This window comes from Letharia lupina (genome assembly GCF_014066315.1).
Source record: "Letharia lupina isolate WasteWater1 chromosome Unknown contig_9, whole genome shotgun sequence".
Classification (NCBI taxonomy): Eukaryota; Fungi; Ascomycota; class Lecanoromycetes; order Lecanorales; family Parmeliaceae; genus Letharia; species Letharia lupina.
Genome location: NW_023502978.1, coordinates 900,079 through 918,082, shown reverse-complemented (window position 1 = coordinate 918,082; position 18,004 = coordinate 900,079). Strand labels below are relative to the sequence as shown.

Below are 18,004 nucleotides of genomic sequence, written 5' to 3'. Positions count from 1 at the left end.
GCTGCTCCAGGCTACTACGCCCAAATGGGAAGGTGAAAGGCACAGCGCTAACCGCGAGCCCTTTAGCCGCTCCAGGTTGACCGCGAGAAATAGGATACTTTATGTCTCGGGACTCCAGATTTTGAATTTGGAGCCGCCCATGATGGCAAAGCTAAAAGCAAACAGGGATGGAAAACCTCATGGTCCCTCTCACATGGATCAGATGTGGTGCGTGCTGCCTTGGAGGGATGACTACTGCTATATGAATCGTAGCCAATCATACCAGCCTACCAGCAAAGATATCAGGCGCCGAAGAGAAATCTTCTCGCCAATAGACTCGTACAACGGGGCCAACGGAGCATGTACCAAAGCACCTAGATTGCCCTAGGGATGCACCGGCCTTGGATGATCCCAAATGCAGGAACGGGTCATAAGGACTAGTTGCAATACGTTCCCTGATATGTCGTGCAGCATGGCCACTTGGACCAATCTATGCCTTGTAATCCGGGGTAGATATGGGGAAGCGGTTACTCTTGAAAATTGTTTCGATACTTAGAGGCCAAGAATTCTTGCTCCCCTGAACGACCGCATTCTGCTCTGATTTCGCTGGTTATCACGAGCCTGACAGCGGAGATTGAGCTCAGCTAATACGGGAGCTTCACAGTCATTTGTAGAAGCTTGAAAATGGCGCGTGTTGGCATCACCAGGTCTTTTCAGCAAGAGTGCTATAAGAAGCGTGATGTCCACCTTCAATCTCAGCCTCCAGCCCTCACAGACTCCTTCCTTTGGGAATCATGTTCTCTCATTATTATGCCCTGCCCTTTGCGGCGCTTGTCTGTGTCTCCTATGCCGCATCAACCTTCTCACCTGCTCGTCCTCCAGCCATTCCTTTAGCAGTGAAATCTCCCTATGTCAACTGCTGGCAGCAAGCGGGGAGTGATGTCGAAATGGGAGGTCCTGGCAACGGTGGTTATCTTGCAGGGTAAGCGCAGTTTTCGGAGGAATCTCTTCCCACTTGATACCGCAAATTGAGCTGCAAGGCCTATCATCGTGTTGAAACTCTCACTTAGCCGTCTGGAGTTGTCTTATAATCCATATTTCCTCCTCAAAGAATTTCTGCTGATTCCGAAATTTGCAGGGAGTGGCCAACATTTTGGGCGTGCGTAAGCCTAGTCTTAGGACTGAGCCTGCTACTAACACTCTGTGCAGAGGCCAAATACTGGGATGGACGGGACTGATACGTGTCGACAACATATCCTATACGTGGATGGGCGCCCCAGCGCCATTACCCACAGTTGTGAATCAGACCTCTTTTGAGTACACCTCGACAAGGAGTAGTTTCGTCATGGACGTTGCCGGCGTCTTAGAGATGAACGTTACGTTCCTCTCATCCATCACTCCCACAGATCTGATGCGGCAGTCATTAATATTCTCCTACGTTGATGTCTCAGTGACTGCCACTGACGGAGCTACCCATGATGTACAGCTGTACACGGACATCACAGCCGGTAGGCCTTTAGGCTCACCCGTTCTTGGTGCTCGCTTTGCTGACCATGCTGCTTGATAGAATGGGTCTCTGGCGATAGAACGGCTATTGCTGAGTGGGAGTATGGCGTTACGTCAAATGACAGCTCTACAACAAGAAAACGTAATTTCTTCGATTCATTTGCACCGTTGTTGGACCGCAGGGAGTACACCAACGTGACCACTTCGACGAAGGCTACGGCGACAGGGGGCATCGCCTACCATAAAATTTACAGACAAACACAACTACTTTGGTCCGAGACCGATGATCAGACGGATTACGGCAATTGGTATTGGGCAACAGACAATGTCGAAGGATTGACTTTTCAGTCGGGCGCGGATACTGACGTTCGCTCAGCCTTCACCACTTCAGGCGCTCTTGCAAACACAAACGATACCAATTTTCGTGCAATCAATGATGATTATCCCACCTTCGCGTTCGCAGTGGATCTGGGCACCGTTGGTGCAACCACTGTTAGCACTATCTTCTCTCTTGGCTTGACCCAGGAGCAGGCAATTCAGTTCGATGGAGCGAGCGGTAACGTGAGCGTGCCATCCTTGTGGACAAGCTACTTTTCAACTGAGCTCGATGCGGTAAGTCAAGTTGTCTATTCATGACGAATTAGCACTGAACTTTACGTTAGCTGGCCTTTTTCCACACTGATTTTGCTACTGCCTCTGGCCTGGCAACTACCTTTGATAACCAAGTCTCAGATGATGGGATGGCTGCCGGCGGTGCTGACTTTGTGACGATTGCTTCACTCACAGCCCGGCAAGCCTTTGGTGGGACTCAGTTGTGCGGAACGACAGCTGCACCATATCTTTTCCTCAAGGAGATCAGTTCAGACGGGAATGTCCAGACAGTTGGTAGGCAATTCTTCCTCATTCATGCTGTCTTATAGGTCGTTACACATGTCTCGCGACTCAGTACTCCTCCCGAAAGAGTGATGCTGACCGGGAAATCATCAAGATGTCTGCTACCCCTTTCATCCCATTTTGATCTACACCAATCCGACACTACTCAAGTATCTCTTGGATCCGCTTTTCATCAACCAAGAGGCTGGTCAATATCCTAACATGTATTCAATGCACGACCTTGGTTCCAGCTATCCTAACGCAACTGGTCATGTTGCTGGAAATGACGAGAAGCAACCACTGGAGGAGTGCGGGAACATGCTCATCATGACTCTGGCGTACGCTCAGAGGGCCAACGATACCGCATATCTTAGCCAGCATTATCCTATACTTGACCAGTGGACTCAGTATCTCATCGAGGAAGCCTTAATTCCGGCCGATCAGATCTCAACGGACGACTTTGCTGGAGCACTTGCGTACGTTTCTGCATTTCACATGAAATATACGACTGATACTGACTTGATGTTTCCAAAGGAACCAAACAAATCTGGCGCTCAAGGGCATCATAGGTATTGAAGCCATGGCTGTGATTGCGAACTTGACTGGCAACACAATCACGGGAGCGAATTACACATCAATAGCACATGATTATATCACGCAATGGCAGGTTCTAGGTATCGCCCATGATGCAGATCCTCCGCACACGACCCTTGCTTATGGGATGAATGATTCACATGGTATGCAGGATCCTAATATTTAAGTCGATCGATGCATAAGCTAAAGCTGCCTAAAGGGTTGCTGTACAACCTCTTTGGCGACCGGGAGCTCGGTCTGAACCTCGTTCCTCAATCCGTCTACGATATGCAGAGCGCATTCTACCCCACCGTGGAGGAAGAGTACGGTGTGCCGCTGGACACACGACATGACTACACGAAAGGTTGGTCAGATTTCCCACGTAAATCTACTCCGCTAAATGCGACTGATAGTTGATTGGGAGATGCTTGTGGCTGCAATCGCCTCAACGAATACATCGCAGATGTTGTTCAGCGATATTGCTAATTGGATCAACGAGACGCCGACTAATAGGGCTTTTACTGATCTGTATAACGCAACCGGCGGAGAGTGAGTCGTCTTCTGTTGTTTCGATGGTCTAAATGCTGACAATGTTTAATAGTTATGGACTCATTCCTAATCTCACATTCACTGCTCGTCCTGTAGTTGGTGGTGCATTTGGCCTATTGGCACTTCCCAAATAGCTCCTCAACACAATTGTTTACCTCCTTGTACGTAATTCCATAGCGATCTTAATCATGCATTCCATTGGATAATCGAGCATCCTTCCGTATCGCTCCACTCTAAAATACCTTACCGCCAGTGGATTAATGGAAGCACGTCTTCACCGACGGAAGTAGCGATCGAACCATTGTGGTTAGGATCCTCTCTTGACAGTCAGACTTGATGAGGAAAGAGCCTTTGCGCTCGCTTCCGTTCTCCAGCTTGGAAAGCTCATTTGTCCAGCTTCCAACTCCTCTTCTGTACTCTCATCGTCAACAAAATATTCCATACAAGATATCTCAGACGCAGAAACATTGCTAGTATTTGTATTGAATCAGGATCACACCACAGCACCCACTAACCAGAGCAATGCCTCCTCTCGACCTTCTAGACAGCGTCACGAGCGGCCATATGACGAACCCAAGCCCGGAGCGCGGACCCGCAACCAACTCACTCGATGGTCCAAGGGACGGCTACCCAGCATCTCGCGTCTCCCATGCATACGACCTTCCATACCGAGAACCTCCACAAAATGCAACACCATTCAACAACAGCTACCCTCCTCTTCCCCCTCCTCCTCCTCCTCCTCGTCCTCCTCCTCCTCCTCGTCCCTCACCACCCGCCTACCGTGCTACGCCTCCCCAACAACGTCGCACACGCTTTCCCCGGACTCTCGCTCACCGCACCTGGACAGCCCTCCTCCACTGGCTCCGCCTCGTCCATCTCGACATCCTTTTCATGCTCATCGCCCTCGCCATCACGCATATCATCATGAGGTTCTCGCACGTGGTTTTCCGCTGGAACCAGCGCTACTTCCCCATGACGTGGGATCCGGTGTCTGGACACTGGTATGGACCGGCCGAGCTCAGCTATCCGCACTCGCCGTTTATACTCGGTATACTGTTTACCGGGGTGCTGATACCGGTGGTGGGGGTGCTGGTGATTGTGGGCATGCAGACGTGGGTGATGAGTTTTTGGGATACGAATGCGGCTTTGTTCGGGTTGTTCAAAGGGTTGGTTATGATGTGAGTTTTGAGGTCTGAGCTGGGTAGCTGATACGATTGTTCTTCTCCTCTATCCTGTTTCTGTGTCTCTCTCGCGGGGCTGCGTGAGCATGGCTAGAAAGAACTATATTGCATACTGACACTGTGGTCAGGACTTTCATCCAAATCTTCCTCAAACAATGGATTGGTAAGAGCAATTGCTGGTATTTTTGTGTGTCATGGTCTGCGAGCTGACCCAAACCAGGTGGATTCCGCCCTTACTTCATCACAGTCTGCAACCCAGTCTTACAGCCTCCAAATATGACCGACCGGTTCCCATTCCGCAGATTCGTAACACCGGATTGCTGCAAACCCGAATCCCTAAAAGACTTACAGGTGTCGGCAATGCAGTCGTTCCCTAGTGGCCACACTTCAGAGTCGTTCTTTGTGGGGACATTTCTGGCTCTCTACCTGAACGCGAAGCTGAAGGCTTTCTCGGATTACCATACTAGCTTCTGGAAATGGCTTGCTGTGATGTTACCCCTCTTTGGATCGTGTCTTATCGCTGGGACCTTGGTTGTTGACAGGAATCATCATGTCCACGATATCCTCCTGTCCATTCCTTGGGGCGTCCTGGTTGCTTTTCTCGCTTACCGCAGCCATTATGCCTCCATCTTCGACTACCGCACGAATCACCTTCCACTTCCCTGGTCGGGCACCCGCAAAAGTCTTCGCCGCACAATCCCAGCACCAGAGACCAAGCGCGGTGACAACCTAGCAGCAGTTACATGGCCCAGGAAGCCCATTGAGCACAGCTTTGACGGCGAACGAGGACAAGCCACAGGACTTGGCCTAGACGGAGCGGCAGATCGGCTGAGGGGCCCAAGGAACATCAACAGAGGCAGGCTGAGGCAGAACATCTTTCCGCAGCCCACGCCGTCCATGCAGAATCGCAGTGGTGCTATCGTTCCGGATGGGCAGGGACAATTCGAGCTGAGGGACGTTGTGGACGTGGATCGTATGGAGCCAGATTTGGGTGCTGCTGGGCCGTCGACTGCTCGTGCCACTGGACGTCAGGTGGATTTGGAAGGGCAACGGCAGAGGAGACGGACGTTGGAGAGTGCTGAGGAGCTGGGTTGATGAGGTGCCTGGCAGAAGTGATGTCGCAAGTTTGGGAGCTAGGAGTATACGGTTCATCTTTGGGCATTGTGGTTCTTGGGTTTCATGGTCTGTGATTCGGCTTTGATTCTGGCTCGTGGTGAGCAAAGCTTTGAATTAATTGAAGAAGAGAACCTTCTGTATGCCAGCATAAGCAGGGGCTTTGCAGATTGTTTTAATTACTGCATCAAACGTGTGCTTAAAGGCCAACTGCTAAGACAGACTACCTCCTCTGCCTCTTTGAGCTCTTATTGCTGACGTGGCTTATGACGCTCGCACTACGTTTCCGTAGCCCTTCGCCCCTGGTGGTAGGAGCCGCGCTTGCTGGCGAAGAAGCTCCGTCGTCCTCGACCTCCTCATTCGCATCCGCATTGTCATCATTATTGTCCGCGTCCACCTCCGCTTCCGCTTCTGCCTCATCCGGCATCTCCTCATCTTCATCGTCCTCTCCCTCCTCCTCCTCCTCCTCCTCGTCGTCGTCGTCTTGGTCCCCAGCGAAGTTCTCGTCGACTTCAGCGTCTTCCTCTTCGTCCTTGTTGCTTCCTTTGGCACTGACCTCTTCATCGCTGTCCTCCTTCTCTTCTTCCTTCCCCTCGGCATTTTGGTCGTCTTCGTCTTCGTCTTCGTCATCATCCTCGGCCTCGTCGTCATCCTCGGCTTCAGCTTTCCTCCTACGTTCAGCCTGCTCATCAATCTCTTTCGTGTCCTCATCCTCCTCCTCATTCTCCACCGTTTGACTAGGCTCCTCTTCCTTGACCTCCTCACCCCGATCCTTAGCTTCTTGCTGCTCCTTCTGCGCCTGCCACACCTTGATCTCCCCGTCCAATTTCTCACTCAATTTCCTCACTTCGAGCAAAGTCTTGATGCTCTCAATCAGTTTCTCATACTCCGTAACCACCTTGGCCGTCGGCATGGTCAACCGTTGCGGTATTTTCAACTCTGTCAACGCTGCACCTATCCTGCTAGTTTGAACACCAGATTTCGCTTGACCGGCTTTAGTGATGCGCTCGTGCCGGAATTGCACGCCGCCTGTAAGACGCTCGTTGGGGTGGCTGACGCCATATTTCTGCTCCTCACGGGCACTGAGCTGGCGTGGTCCTCCTTGTCCGAATGAAAAGCGCTTGTCTAAACCACCGCCTATTGAATGGCGTTGGCCTCTATCCATACCGGACGGTCCGCCTGGAAAGTCGCCTTCTGCCCCCATGGCTGAGCGGCGTTTCTCTTTCTTCTCGAGCTCTTTGTTTTTGTTTTGGGTGAGGAGGTTCTGCATTAGTTGTGTGAGACCTTGGCTGGATTGATACATGGCCGTGCTATGGGTTTGCGGTGCGCCTGGCGGGGTTCCGAGGCGATCGTAGAGGGCTTTGCGCTCGTTGAATAGTTTTTCTTGGTTGAGGACGATTCTTGAGAGCTCTTTGAGCAGCATCTCTTCCTCGTACTTTTCCTCGTCTGTTCGGTTCATGAGCTGTTCGGCGTACATCTTCCGTTTTCTCTCTTGATTAGGGTCGTATTTCGTCATCTTCTCGTGAGCGTCGAATTCGGATGATGACATGCTCGATAGGGGATTATGTAGGACCATAGATTTCGCTGCGACGTCGTAGTATCGGGCTTTCATATCTTCCTGAGTTCTTGGCTTGGCCTGCAGCGTAACGGCCATGGAGTCCTCGTTCTCTTTGGGCTGTTGATTGGGCTGATATTCGTATCTATCCGTAATCACGATCCACCGAAGATCGAAGTCCGTAGCCAAGTCGATCAAGTAATCTGTCTCTTCCTTGCTCCAATCGTCATTCTTCAAATGTGTCTCGTATTGCTCATCCGTGTACTGAGGCTTGTCGACCTTCACATTGAACTTTGCCCAGTGTGAATCAGATAGCGTAGTTGCTGCCTTTTCGTCCTGCTCCATCTCTGATGCGGCATTCGAATCTGCCGGCGTAACAGGCAATGCAGCTGCATTAGAAACGTCGCCCTTCCGCCTCCAATGTCGAAGTATAAGACCATCTTTCCGAGCAGAGTTTCCAAAAGGTGTCTCTTCCCAGGGACGAGGCTTGAATGGCAGCTTTGGCTTCTCCTTGAATTTGGGGGCGACGATTGATATTGGTGGTGCTCCTTCATATTTGAGATCGAGGACTTCTCTGCTCATTCCAGCTACGAAAGTCAGCACTCCGTTCAATTAGCTGGGAAGCGATAACACTTACTTGGACCTCTGACCTTTGGTTTCTGCACTTTTGGTGTTGCCGGCTTGGGTGGGCCTGCGCTGGGCAGCCCCAGCACATCGCGCGCATCTGAGCCCATCATCTTGACGCCTATGGGCTCTTGGAGCGGACCCGATCAGAATGCAACAACCTCAATAGCTTTCCATAGATTTATATTCATCACCAGGTCCTCAAAGCTACAGATTAAGAGCGAAAGTGATTGTGTTGATGCATTGGTGAATCTCCGCCAGGGAAGCCTGCGGCGGAGGACCCCTGCCCAAAAATATTCGCGGCTTCAACTTCTCTCGTAAAAGGAGTCTTGTGTTCAATCCCGTTCACTTTTTGACACCAACCATGCAGACTGCACAGCGAGGGCCATTGAGTCTGGTGCCCTCTCTACTTCTAGTCCTTGTGTTCAATCTCATACTACCAACACAAGCCCTCTACTTCTACCTGGACGGTGCCTCCGCAAGCCCAAAATGCTTCTACGAAGAGCTCCCTAAGGACACTCTGGTCGTCGGTAAGCACCATTTCTCCTGTATCATCCATTCTCCTTGCCAACCCATGGAACACTAGGCCACTACAGCGCCCTCGAGTCTCAAAATAACGTCTTCACCACGAACCCCGACCTCTCCATCACCGTCACCGTCGACGAAGTCTTCGACAACGACCACCGCGTCGTCAACACCAAAGGATCCCACACCGGCAAGTTCACCTTCAGCGCCGCCGACGCTGGCGAGCACCGCATCTGCTTCACGCCCACCGGGGCCTCGCAGGGTGGGTGGTTGAGCCAGGGACAGGGCCATGGACAGGTGAGGTTGACGCTGGATCTGGCGATTGGGGAGACGAGCGCGATCGAGAGCACGGATAAGGGGAAGTTGAGTGAGATTGCGCAGAAGGTTAGGGATTTGAATGGGAGGCTGCAGGACATCAGGCGGGAGCAGGTTTTCCAGAGGGTGAGTGGCAGTCTCGAGGGTGCTAGAACCGGTGAGAGGGTTTGCTAATGCGGTTGATGTAGGAACGAGAAGCGGAGTTCAGAGATCAGTCAGAATCTACGAATGCGAGGGTGGTGAGGTGGACTCTACTACAGCTGATCGTCTTGGGCGTCACTTGTGCTTGGCAGCTATCGCACCTTCGCGCGTTCTTCATCAAGCAGAAACTCACATAAAGTTGCCAGACAGTCTTTCGGAGCGCTTCTGGTGGTGGGCAATATATATTTTGCCGGAAGGTTATTGCATTGCACCAGACCTGTGGTCCGTGGTAGGCCGTATCAGGAAGCCTTTCTTCCATTGCATCCACACCAGATCTCACGGTGCAGGGAGAAGCGCATTTGATTTCGTACATTATTTACGCGACCATTGAAGCTACTGGCGCTGCTGATAAAGCCATGTCTCTTATACCTACTAGAAGTATGACCAACTGCTCTGCCGGAACTGACAAAACCATGCTCAAGCAAATAGGGTATATCGTATAAAGCAAGTCCAGCAACATCTCATACGCTTCCAACCATCTGATGCAACGTAATGTATACCAGGGCCAAATATACTCAGCAGTAACTAGTTCTTCTGTCCCCCCACATGAAATGTAACATCATTCGTCTGCAACTCGTCGACATCCATGTCATCTCCGTCAATTTGCTCCAGTCGTTGCATACCCGCTCGTGACTCTCGGCCACGGCTGAAGAGCACACTGCTTGGTCGTGTAACCAAAGATCGTTTGCTGGCAATTGCATGAGCCCAGGGTCTCTTTGCTTCGTCCTCGCCCGTCCCTTCAGGAAATTTTCCTTTGCTGAGGTCAAAGATGCTCATACCTTTCCTCTTGCTCGGATTCCGGCTAGGCTTCGCAACTACGGCGTTCGTACTCTCAAGCGAAAGGAGACCTCGATCATCCTCTGTGGCTAAATGACTGATCCCAGCTGCTAGTCCTCCCTCATCCTTTGAAGAAATTGAGTCTGTCTTCAATTTCTTCGTTACTGGTGCCACTTGTGAGCGGAGATCTTTCGTGGCTCCCTTCCTTTTCACGCTTGTGCTTCCTTCCGAGGCTCTCCTTTTAGGAGATTGGGCCTCTGAGGAAGCATCCTCGCTTTGGCCCTCGAAGCTAAACTCTAAGATGGATGGACTCCGTTGCAGCGCACCGGCGGCCGTGTTATTTCCATTCATTGGTGGCTGAGGTTCGAGGCGAATCCGTGGTGTTGAGTAGCCGACAGGACTACTCGAGAAATACTCCGTATCGGAATGCTGAGCTAGCCCCGAGATCATGTTAGAGAACCTGGATGTAGATTTAGGGACAGTCAAGTGCTGATCAGACTGCCCAGAAGGACTGTCCACCTGTTCTACGACTGGCACCGGTGCACGTACGGCCTTGCCTTTGTGCTTGCGTCTGCTGAAGTCGAAGTCAAAGCCAGAATAGTCCTCAGGGGATAGATGGCCGTCTTCGTCATCCGCTTCTGAGAAAGGATTATCCGATTCAGAGTGTTGGCTTCTGGATCTCATGCTCTCATAGACTGGTAACGGCTTGCGTGGAATATTACCATCGCCCGTCAGTTTTCGTATCTTAGGATTGCTTAGGTTTTCGCCTTCAGCAATGCGTCGATCGAGCCTTCCTCGGGTCAACTCTTCTTGCGATTCATACTGCGGAGGAGGCTCCCAGCCACCGCTGGAGCTCCTCTCAATAGATTCCATTCTCCTCGAATTGAAGGGCTTGTCGTTGCTACTGCTGCTGCTACTCAGTCGTTCCTTGATTGCACGAGTGGCTTTGACGAATGCCTTCTTGCCCTTTTCTAGAGGGGACAGCTTGGCCGATTCGGCGGCGTAAATGGCGGCCTTTTGCTTAGTCTGTGACTCCTGAGCGGCGGCTTGTTGCATGAGATTTGAGATTTTTTTGCTAAAATTCGTAGCATCTGCTGTACTTGGCTGAGTACCGAATGTGCTTTGGCTAGTATGACTGGTGGCAGGTCTGCTAGGAGACGGACCTGCGGGGCTCGACTCTGGCTGTACCATTATTGGAGAAGAGATCTTGGATTTGGTGGCTACCTTGCCAGGGTCGGAGGCCTTCATGTTGGTTGTCTTTTTGGCGAGAGGTGGTCTATTCTGCCAGTGTAGTCTCTGCTCAGCAAAAGGGTCTCTTGGTATTGGCGGAAGTGGCTTGTCCGAATCGTCTGGGACTGTCTTTGTAGATCTGCTGGATTTTGGACGAAGGATGTCCGTCGTGCTCATTGCGGCAAGACTATGTAGTGAGGGAAGACGGACCGGCTCGTGGGGTACGGTGTTTAGAAGTTCATTCCCAGCAAGCTCATCAATGCTGCTTTCGTCATCTTGCGCCCGGCTGCGTGATCTCTGCATCTTCGACTTCGCCCTTTCGAGGCGTGCGTAGGCTGACAAACGGAGATGGATTAGATCTGCATATTTGTACGTTTTGGGATGTACTCACTCGAGCGCTGCTGCTGCTTAGTCTCTTTCTCTGGCTTGTCATCTTGGAAGACGGTGAAGGAGGAAAGGAGGCCTTTCTTTCTCTTGCCGTATGTTGCCATTGAAGCTTTGTGGAGCTTAAGGTGGACAGTCACTTCAATAAAGTTGTAACCCAAGTTGGTAAAATTGAACTATCGCTAATGCCTGGAACTGCAGTATTGAGGTCACATAGTCAAAAGGAGGAGGGGATTTTTCTTATGAGATTCAGTAGATAGCAATGACCAGAGTGCCTTCCCTTGCAAATGCTGTGATGCACATTGTATATATTTGAGGGAATGCTGCTTCTCTATCGGAAATTTAAGTTGAACATAATGAAGGTCCGGATCCGTACCCACCTAATCTTGACTGTTTGCTTGCTTTTAAGTTGACATATCTCTGTCGCCTTTTTGGCGTTTGTCTAACAGGATTGAAGGCGCAACAGCACAAATACATGCAAACTACGAAATAGAATGATTCCCAAGGATCCAGAGCTTGATGGTGGACTTTTCAATTACTCGCAATTCTCCACTCCGCTCGATAGCCCAGTAATGAACCCCGGCCCTCCATACCAAAGCCGGGGTCTTGAGACGGAGCTCGAAAAGTGATGGTCTTCAAAGCATACTGTCATGAAGGGAGCCTTTTATTAGACGACAGAGTTGATCACCGAAATGTAGTATCATTGGATGAATTCGCCGTCTCTCATTTAGCGTCCAATAAGTTGCTAGTCTTTCGATGATATAGACAGCGATTAAACATTGGGTGTCGGAAAGGTGAAAGATGCTGGACGAGTGGAAAAGAAGCCGGCGATCATTACTGTCTACGCGAGGATCGAAGGAGCTTTCTCCGGCCCGAGCGGCCAATCAGAGTTAGCTTATTCTAAACATACCCTGAAGGATGACGATTTTGGAAGCGACGAAGCCTCGTCCGCAAGTACAGATAATCAATTGTAAGCTTACTGCCCATCGAAATCACTCGCCAGACATAAAATCTTGCACATCTACAACTAGTTTCCAAGGCCATTTACCACATCTTCACATTTCTGCCATTGTCCAAAAGTGCATCTGAGTCGATGTAGTTACAGTCGCCACTATTCCCGTCCTATACGCCCTACGGAAGAGCCTCTGTCAGCATTGAAAGGCGGCCTGAGGAGACGATTTTGTACATCTATCCAACAGCTTCCTTAGAATACAACCAACACAATGTCGTTCTCTTCGCTGGTCTCAGACCTGGCGTTTCGGGACAACAATCCCAACGACCAAGCTTCACGCGCCTCGAGACCGTCCGCAAGATCAATCGCAGGTTCATACGCCAAATCGTACGCAAGTACGGCGGCAACGAGCGTCAGCATTTCGGGCGACATCTCGAGTCAACTCCATGGAGGTTATAGCCATCCGCTCACACGGTCCTGGCAGGCCGAGAGACAATTAACGAAGGTACTAGGGCATTTTGCCTTGTGTACCACGCTTTGCTAATATGCCCAGTCAATGCTCATCTACCCCCTCTTCATATCCGACCAAGCTGAAGAAGAGACCCTCATTCCCTCCCTTCCCAACCAACACCGCCGCGGCATCAACAAACTCATCCCTCACCTCGAGCCTCTTGTACGGAAAGGCCTCCGTTCCGTAATCCTCTTCGGTGTCCCTATCGCGCCAAACGTTAAAGATGCCCTCGGTACCGCAGCCGACGACCCCCAAGGTCCAGTCATTCAATCCATCCGTCTCCTCCGCGCCCGCTTTCCCACTCTCTTCATCGTCGCCGACGTCTGCCTCTGCGAGTACACCTCCCACGGCCACTGCGGTATCCTGCGCGACGACGGTAGTCTCAACAACAGTCTCTCCGTCGACCGCATAAGCGATGTGGCCATGGCATACGCAGAAGCAGGCGCCCATTGTGTGGCACCATCAGACATGAACGATGGTCGTATCCGGGCTATAAAGCTCAAGCTCATCGAGGCCGGCATAGCGCACAAAGTTGTCCTCATGTCCTACTCTGCCAAGTTTTCAGGCTGTCTCTACGGTCCTTTCCGAGACGCAGCGGGTTCCTGCCCTTCCTTTGGCGACCGCAAATGCTATCAATTACCGCCGGGAGGTCGAGGTCTGGCTCGGCGGGCGATACATCGCGATATCCAAGAAGGTGCTGATATCATTATGGTGAAGCCTGCGAGTTCGTATCTCGACATCATTAGCGACGCAAAGGAGATAGGAAAGGATATGCCGATCGCGGCGTATCAGGTTAGTGGGGAATTTGCTATGATTCACGCAGCGGCAGCTGCAGGGGTGTTTGATATCAAAACAATGGCATTTGAAAGTACGGAGGGCATATTGAGGGCAGGGGCAACCATTGTGGTGTCTTATTTTACGCCGCAATTTTTGGATTGGCTGTCTAGTTGATAGGAACGATGCACGTTTGAGCATTTTCACAAAAACCAGGTATTGATCTGCACGCTGAGCGTTCGGGCTTTACATCGTATGCGCAGAATTGATGAGCTATATAGCGATATTTATTGCCATTCGAGTATCTCAAATGTACTGATTGATGCGCTAGCTGCTGCTTTCGTCCGAAGTGTTTGGGGATTTTGCGTCTTCCCAGTCTCACATTCATGTCACCACACATGATGAGTCTCCAGCTAATCAAGTAACGACAGGACGGTCTCCAAACACTACCGCACAAATGCGACAGCATCTGTCTCCGAGTAGCCCCAAAATTATCCGAAGGTAGGACACATCGAGCCATTCTGTGTATATTGTGAAGGACAGACTCTCACGGAAAGCCCACTCTACCTGCCAGTAGACGCTCCACGACCGGATCTGCGCCACCGATGAAAGGAGGGCTTTGGAGGCTTTCCAACCTCCAGGTTGCCATCCTGAATCGCAGTCTCGCTGATGTCGACCGCTAGTGCACAGGTAAGTTCAGAAGGAAAGAGGTGCTGCTATTCTCAGGACGTACCACCGGATCCAGTATGTGGCTTTCCCGGTAGAGACACTATGGTCCCAGAGCAATCCTTCTCTCCCTCGGCGTGTTCGTGAAATGCACACAGATCCTTTTTGAAGGGAGCATCATTCAGGTTCATACCCTTAGTTTGAGCGTTGTTACCAGACTTCGCCAGTTCCATAGTCACATCAAACAGGAATTCTGGGCACTCGAGGAAAACTTCTGTTGCTTTACCTGCTACCCAGATCCAGAGTGTGGGTTTGGCGGTAAACATAGCCGCGAGAAGTCTGCGTAAGGGAGAGCCGGCTGTTGTGTTCGCATAGGCATGTGCGATACATCCGACGACGACCACTGGAGATGAATAGTTGGACGCTATGACGTCGATAGCCTTATTCCGCAGTAGAGACATATCATACTTATCGCCGAAGATAAAGGCATCGACGAGCTGATCTGGGTCGCAGGCAGCATCCTTGCCGCCCACTGTCTGCGTGAGCTCATTAGTATAGAGCCAGGTGTGCATGATCTCAAAGGTTCGGGATGATTCCTTGGGAAGCACGACGACGCCATTCACTGCCTCGCTGAAGGATCCATTGAATGCTGCGTTGAAGTACTTCGAATACTTGCTGATTAGCCCTTTGTGGACCCCGAAGCGTACTTTGTACGGACCGACATCCACGTGCACGTATTCTTTGAAAAGTGACCTATATTACACCAGAGTCAGATATGAAATGTGTATGCAAGACGTTTCCATGGTAGCGTAGACCGTACCGTATAGGAGAAGTCTGTGCCTGCGATTGTGATTGCGCTGTTGGGTCTCCCTTGCTCTCGAAAGTAGCCTGCGGTGAGGACTTCGCAGCTTCTTCCTCTCCTGCACCTTTCTTCTCCTTCTCAAGCAGTGGTGTACTCGCGATACTCATAGGACTCGTAGCGAAGCAGTCCTCTGGTATCTGGTCGCCAAATATTGAAGTATCGGTAGACAAAGGCTTGACTTGAGAGCTCGTTGGTCTGGAGAAGTCGTCGCTCCCATCAGACATGGAAGGTTGGCGATCGAGAGCCATGGTGGCGGTGACAGGTATCTGTTTGGGTAACGATGTGATGATTCGACGGGACTCGGATGGAGGTGTAGGCTTCAGCCTTCTATCTCCCCCAAATGGTGTCGCAAAGTCTTGTCACCTATTCAAGGAGAACAGCGAAGACTTATTGTGTTTACGAACATTGACCTGACAACTCAAACTGCTTGGAGGGATGGAAGGTTTTGGAAAGGGTGGAAGCAAATTATTGCAGATGTTTATGACATTTGATGTGTGTGACTTCTTATGCAACGCTGACCAGATCTCACTCTGCAAAGGCAAGGAATCCTCCTCATTTAGTGAGTAGCAAGATGTCAAAGTCCCTGGTTGTATCACATTGAAGCCTGCCTGTGGCCGACTATCTGGGTTACCAGTACTACTGTGGATAGGACAGTTGAACAACAGGGGCTTAGAGTAGCAGGCAAGGTGCCAGAACAAGTGGCAGTCGGAATGGTACTAATGCTCAACATTTGACAAGAGCAGCAGCAACAAGGAGGTTTTTGCGACGTACAGCGCTCCTTCTCGAGCGCATTTGATCTCGAACGACACAATATTCTGGACGGGTGCCCTAAAGTCGTCGTTGAAAATAAGAGGTTTTCAGACATGGTCTCAGAATGCCACTTTTGTTGCAGGGTTACTGAATACTGAGACAGTCTCTGGCTTCACTAGCCAATTGTAACTTACTTCGCATCAGTGTACGATGTGTCCAGGACACATTGTTTCTTCTAACAATCAGGGGTACGTAAATTCCCAGTGCCAAGCAATCCAGAGGGTTTTGCATACACTAAATTGAGCAACTTTCAGGTAGGCAAAATCGACGGGTATGAACTGGCAACTGCTGCTATCTTCGATTGACCTCTCTATGGACTCTGTATAAGTAAGAGATCAGTCTTATGCAAAGGACTCCAAGATATAACCGCGCAAGGAGGATTTGGATTCGACTTCTCAGACTGCAAATGCCAAACATGAAGATCCTGAAATGCCCGTTGTGCACGTCATGCCATTGTTGACGTAGTTGCGACGGACACAATTCCCTAAAGTATTTATTGTGACACTGAGACATTATTTTTCCCTTTCATTTTTCCAATCAGAAGACTTCAAAGACTCATATCTCTCCAAATTTAGATATAGAAATTCTATAATTCATCATGGACTCAGTGAAGAATGCTGCCAAAGCGGCCACAGGCCAGGACTCCCAGTTCACCTCTGGTAAGACGTCTATCACCACACAAGGCCTTGCAGCATACATTAACCCTCTCAACCAGGCCATCAAGTCCCCATTCAGGACATGAGCCAGCCAAGCCAGCAGAGTGACATGAAAGGACCCGATCCCGTAAATACGGAAGTACCCACCGAAGATGGCGGCTACCAGACTTATCGCGCAGCCGGCAAGCTGAAGGGCAAGAAAGCCATCATCACAGGTGGAGACTCTGGCATCGGACGTGCCATTGCCATCCTTTACGCTATGGAAGGTGCGGATAGCATGATCGCCTATCTACCCGACGAACAAAAGGATGCCGAAGAGACCAAGGAAGAGGTGGAGAAGCACGGAGGGAAATGCTATCTGTTCCCCACAGACCTCACCAAGAGGGAGAACTGCGCAGAGCTCGTTAAGAAGGCCGTCTCGGAAATGGGCACCATCAACATTCTCGTGAACAATGCCGCATATCAGAATATGATCTCTTCCATCAGTGAGCTTTCAGAGCAAGTCTTCCCGCCATCCTCTGCATAACGACGTCCATGCTAACGCAACCCACAGAGAGCAGTGGCTGAAGGCCTTCGACACCAACATCCACCCCTACTTCTACCTCTCCAAGTATGCCCTCGAGCACATGAAGAGCGGCGACACCGTGTGCAACTGCGCTTCGGTCAACGCATACATCGGACGCCCTGACTTGCTCGACTACACCTCCACCAAAGGCGCCATTATATCCTTCACACGTGGACTGCATAACCAACAGATCGCTCACGGTATCCGTGTCAATGCTGTCTGCCCTGGGCCCGTCTGGACTCCACTGATCCCCTCAACCATGACGAAAGAGGCACAGGATCAACTCAGCGCAACACCCATGGGTCGTCCAGCACAGCCGTCGGAGATTGCAACCTGCTTTGTCTTCTTGGCTAGCCAGGACAGCAGTATGATTTCCGGGCAGAGTTTGCATCCTAACGGCGGCGTCGTGGTTAACGGCTAAGCGATCTGTGGCTGGAGATGGAAAGCAGAGCAGCGTTGTGAGGCGTATCTGATGAACAATACAAGTAGATATGGTACACACAAAAGCCCGTTGATATGGACTTGCAAATCGTTCCTCATGCTACTAATAATGCTGACCTTTGATGATATGCATGAATTTTCACTTGGCTACAGCATCACACCCGTCTCTACGCATCTGGTTCACCTCCTGACGGTGGAGAGTTTTGATTTCTTATGAAAGCTTGAGCTAGAGCAAGAGCTATCGACACTCCCATCTCTTAAAGGCACATACTGAATGGAGTAGCTAGAATAAAATGCTGTGTTGGCGCCAACGCCTTGCTCGACGCCTGCAATTCCTGTCTGGTACTACGGTCTGAAGCACATTTCTAACAAAATGGCCTGA

The 18,004-nt window shown here is 50.7% G+C and overlaps 8 protein-coding genes across 8 annotated transcripts; 5 read left to right on the top strand and 3 right to left on the bottom strand.

Moving 5' to 3' along the window:
- Positions 1-773: 773 nt before the first annotated feature.
- HO133_010744 (uncharacterized protein) lies at positions 774-3,614 on the top strand (the record flags this gene model as incomplete). The annotated part of the gene is made up of 10 exons (XM_037301596.1): positions 774-961; positions 1,118-1,138; positions 1,189-1,487; positions 1,547-2,097; positions 2,148-2,370; positions 2,474-2,834; positions 2,893-3,095; positions 3,152-3,295; positions 3,345-3,480; positions 3,533-3,614. The coding sequence occupies 10 exons, from the start codon at positions 774-776 to the stop codon at positions 3,612-3,614; spliced, it is 2,208 nt and encodes a 735-aa protein (XP_037153230.1).
- Positions 3,615-4,002: 388 nt separating this feature from the next.
- HO133_010743 (uncharacterized protein) lies at positions 4,003-5,756 on the top strand (the record flags this gene model as incomplete). The annotated part of the gene is made up of 3 exons (XM_037301595.1): positions 4,003-4,658; positions 4,790-4,824; positions 4,882-5,756. 3 exons carry the CDS (start codon positions 4,003-4,005, stop codon positions 5,754-5,756), a joined length of 1,566 nt encoding a protein of 521 aa, XP_037153229.1.
- A 241-nt stretch (positions 5,757-5,997) lies between these two features.
- On the bottom strand, positions 5,998-8,066 carry HO133_010742 (uncharacterized protein; the record flags this gene model as incomplete). Its single annotated transcript, XM_037301594.1, has 2 exons — positions 5,998-7,916; positions 7,967-8,066. 2 exons carry the CDS (start codon positions 8,064-8,066, stop codon positions 5,998-6,000), a joined length of 2,019 nt encoding a protein of 672 aa, XP_037153228.1.
- A 251-nt stretch (positions 8,067-8,317) lies between these two features.
- On the top strand, positions 8,318-9,131 carry HO133_010741 (uncharacterized protein; the record flags this gene model as incomplete). The annotated part of the gene is made up of 3 exons (XM_037301593.1): positions 8,318-8,483; positions 8,540-8,919; positions 8,982-9,131. 3 exons carry the CDS (start codon positions 8,318-8,320, stop codon positions 9,129-9,131), a joined length of 696 nt encoding a protein of 231 aa, XP_037153227.1.
- Positions 9,132-9,519: 388 nt separating this feature from the next.
- HO133_010740 (uncharacterized protein) lies at positions 9,520-11,492 on the bottom strand (the record flags this gene model as incomplete). The annotated part of the gene is made up of 2 exons (XM_037301592.1): positions 9,520-11,336; positions 11,393-11,492. The coding sequence occupies 2 exons, from the start codon at positions 11,490-11,492 to the stop codon at positions 9,520-9,522; spliced, it is 1,917 nt and encodes a 638-aa protein (XP_037153226.1).
- A 1,116-nt stretch (positions 11,493-12,608) lies between these two features.
- On the top strand, positions 12,609-13,799 carry HO133_010739 (uncharacterized protein; the record flags this gene model as incomplete). Its single annotated transcript, XM_037301591.1, has 2 exons — positions 12,609-12,842; positions 12,891-13,799. The coding sequence occupies 2 exons, from the start codon at positions 12,609-12,611 to the stop codon at positions 13,797-13,799; spliced, it is 1,143 nt and encodes a 380-aa protein (XP_037153225.1).
- Positions 13,800-14,185: 386 nt separating this feature from the next.
- Positions 14,186-15,398, bottom strand: HO133_010738 (uncharacterized protein; the record flags this gene model as incomplete). The annotated part of the gene is made up of 3 exons (XM_037301590.1): positions 14,186-14,301; positions 14,356-15,041; positions 15,109-15,398. 3 exons carry the CDS (start codon positions 15,396-15,398, stop codon positions 14,186-14,188), a joined length of 1,092 nt encoding a protein of 363 aa, XP_037153224.1.
- Positions 15,399-16,558: 1,160 nt separating this feature from the next.
- On the top strand, positions 16,559-17,602 carry HO133_010737 (uncharacterized protein; the record flags this gene model as incomplete). Its single annotated transcript, XM_037301589.1, has 3 exons — positions 16,559-16,619; positions 16,676-17,114; positions 17,170-17,602. The coding sequence occupies 3 exons, from the start codon at positions 16,559-16,561 to the stop codon at positions 17,600-17,602; spliced, it is 933 nt and encodes a 310-aa protein (XP_037153223.1).
- Positions 17,603-18,004: the final 402 nt, after the last annotated feature.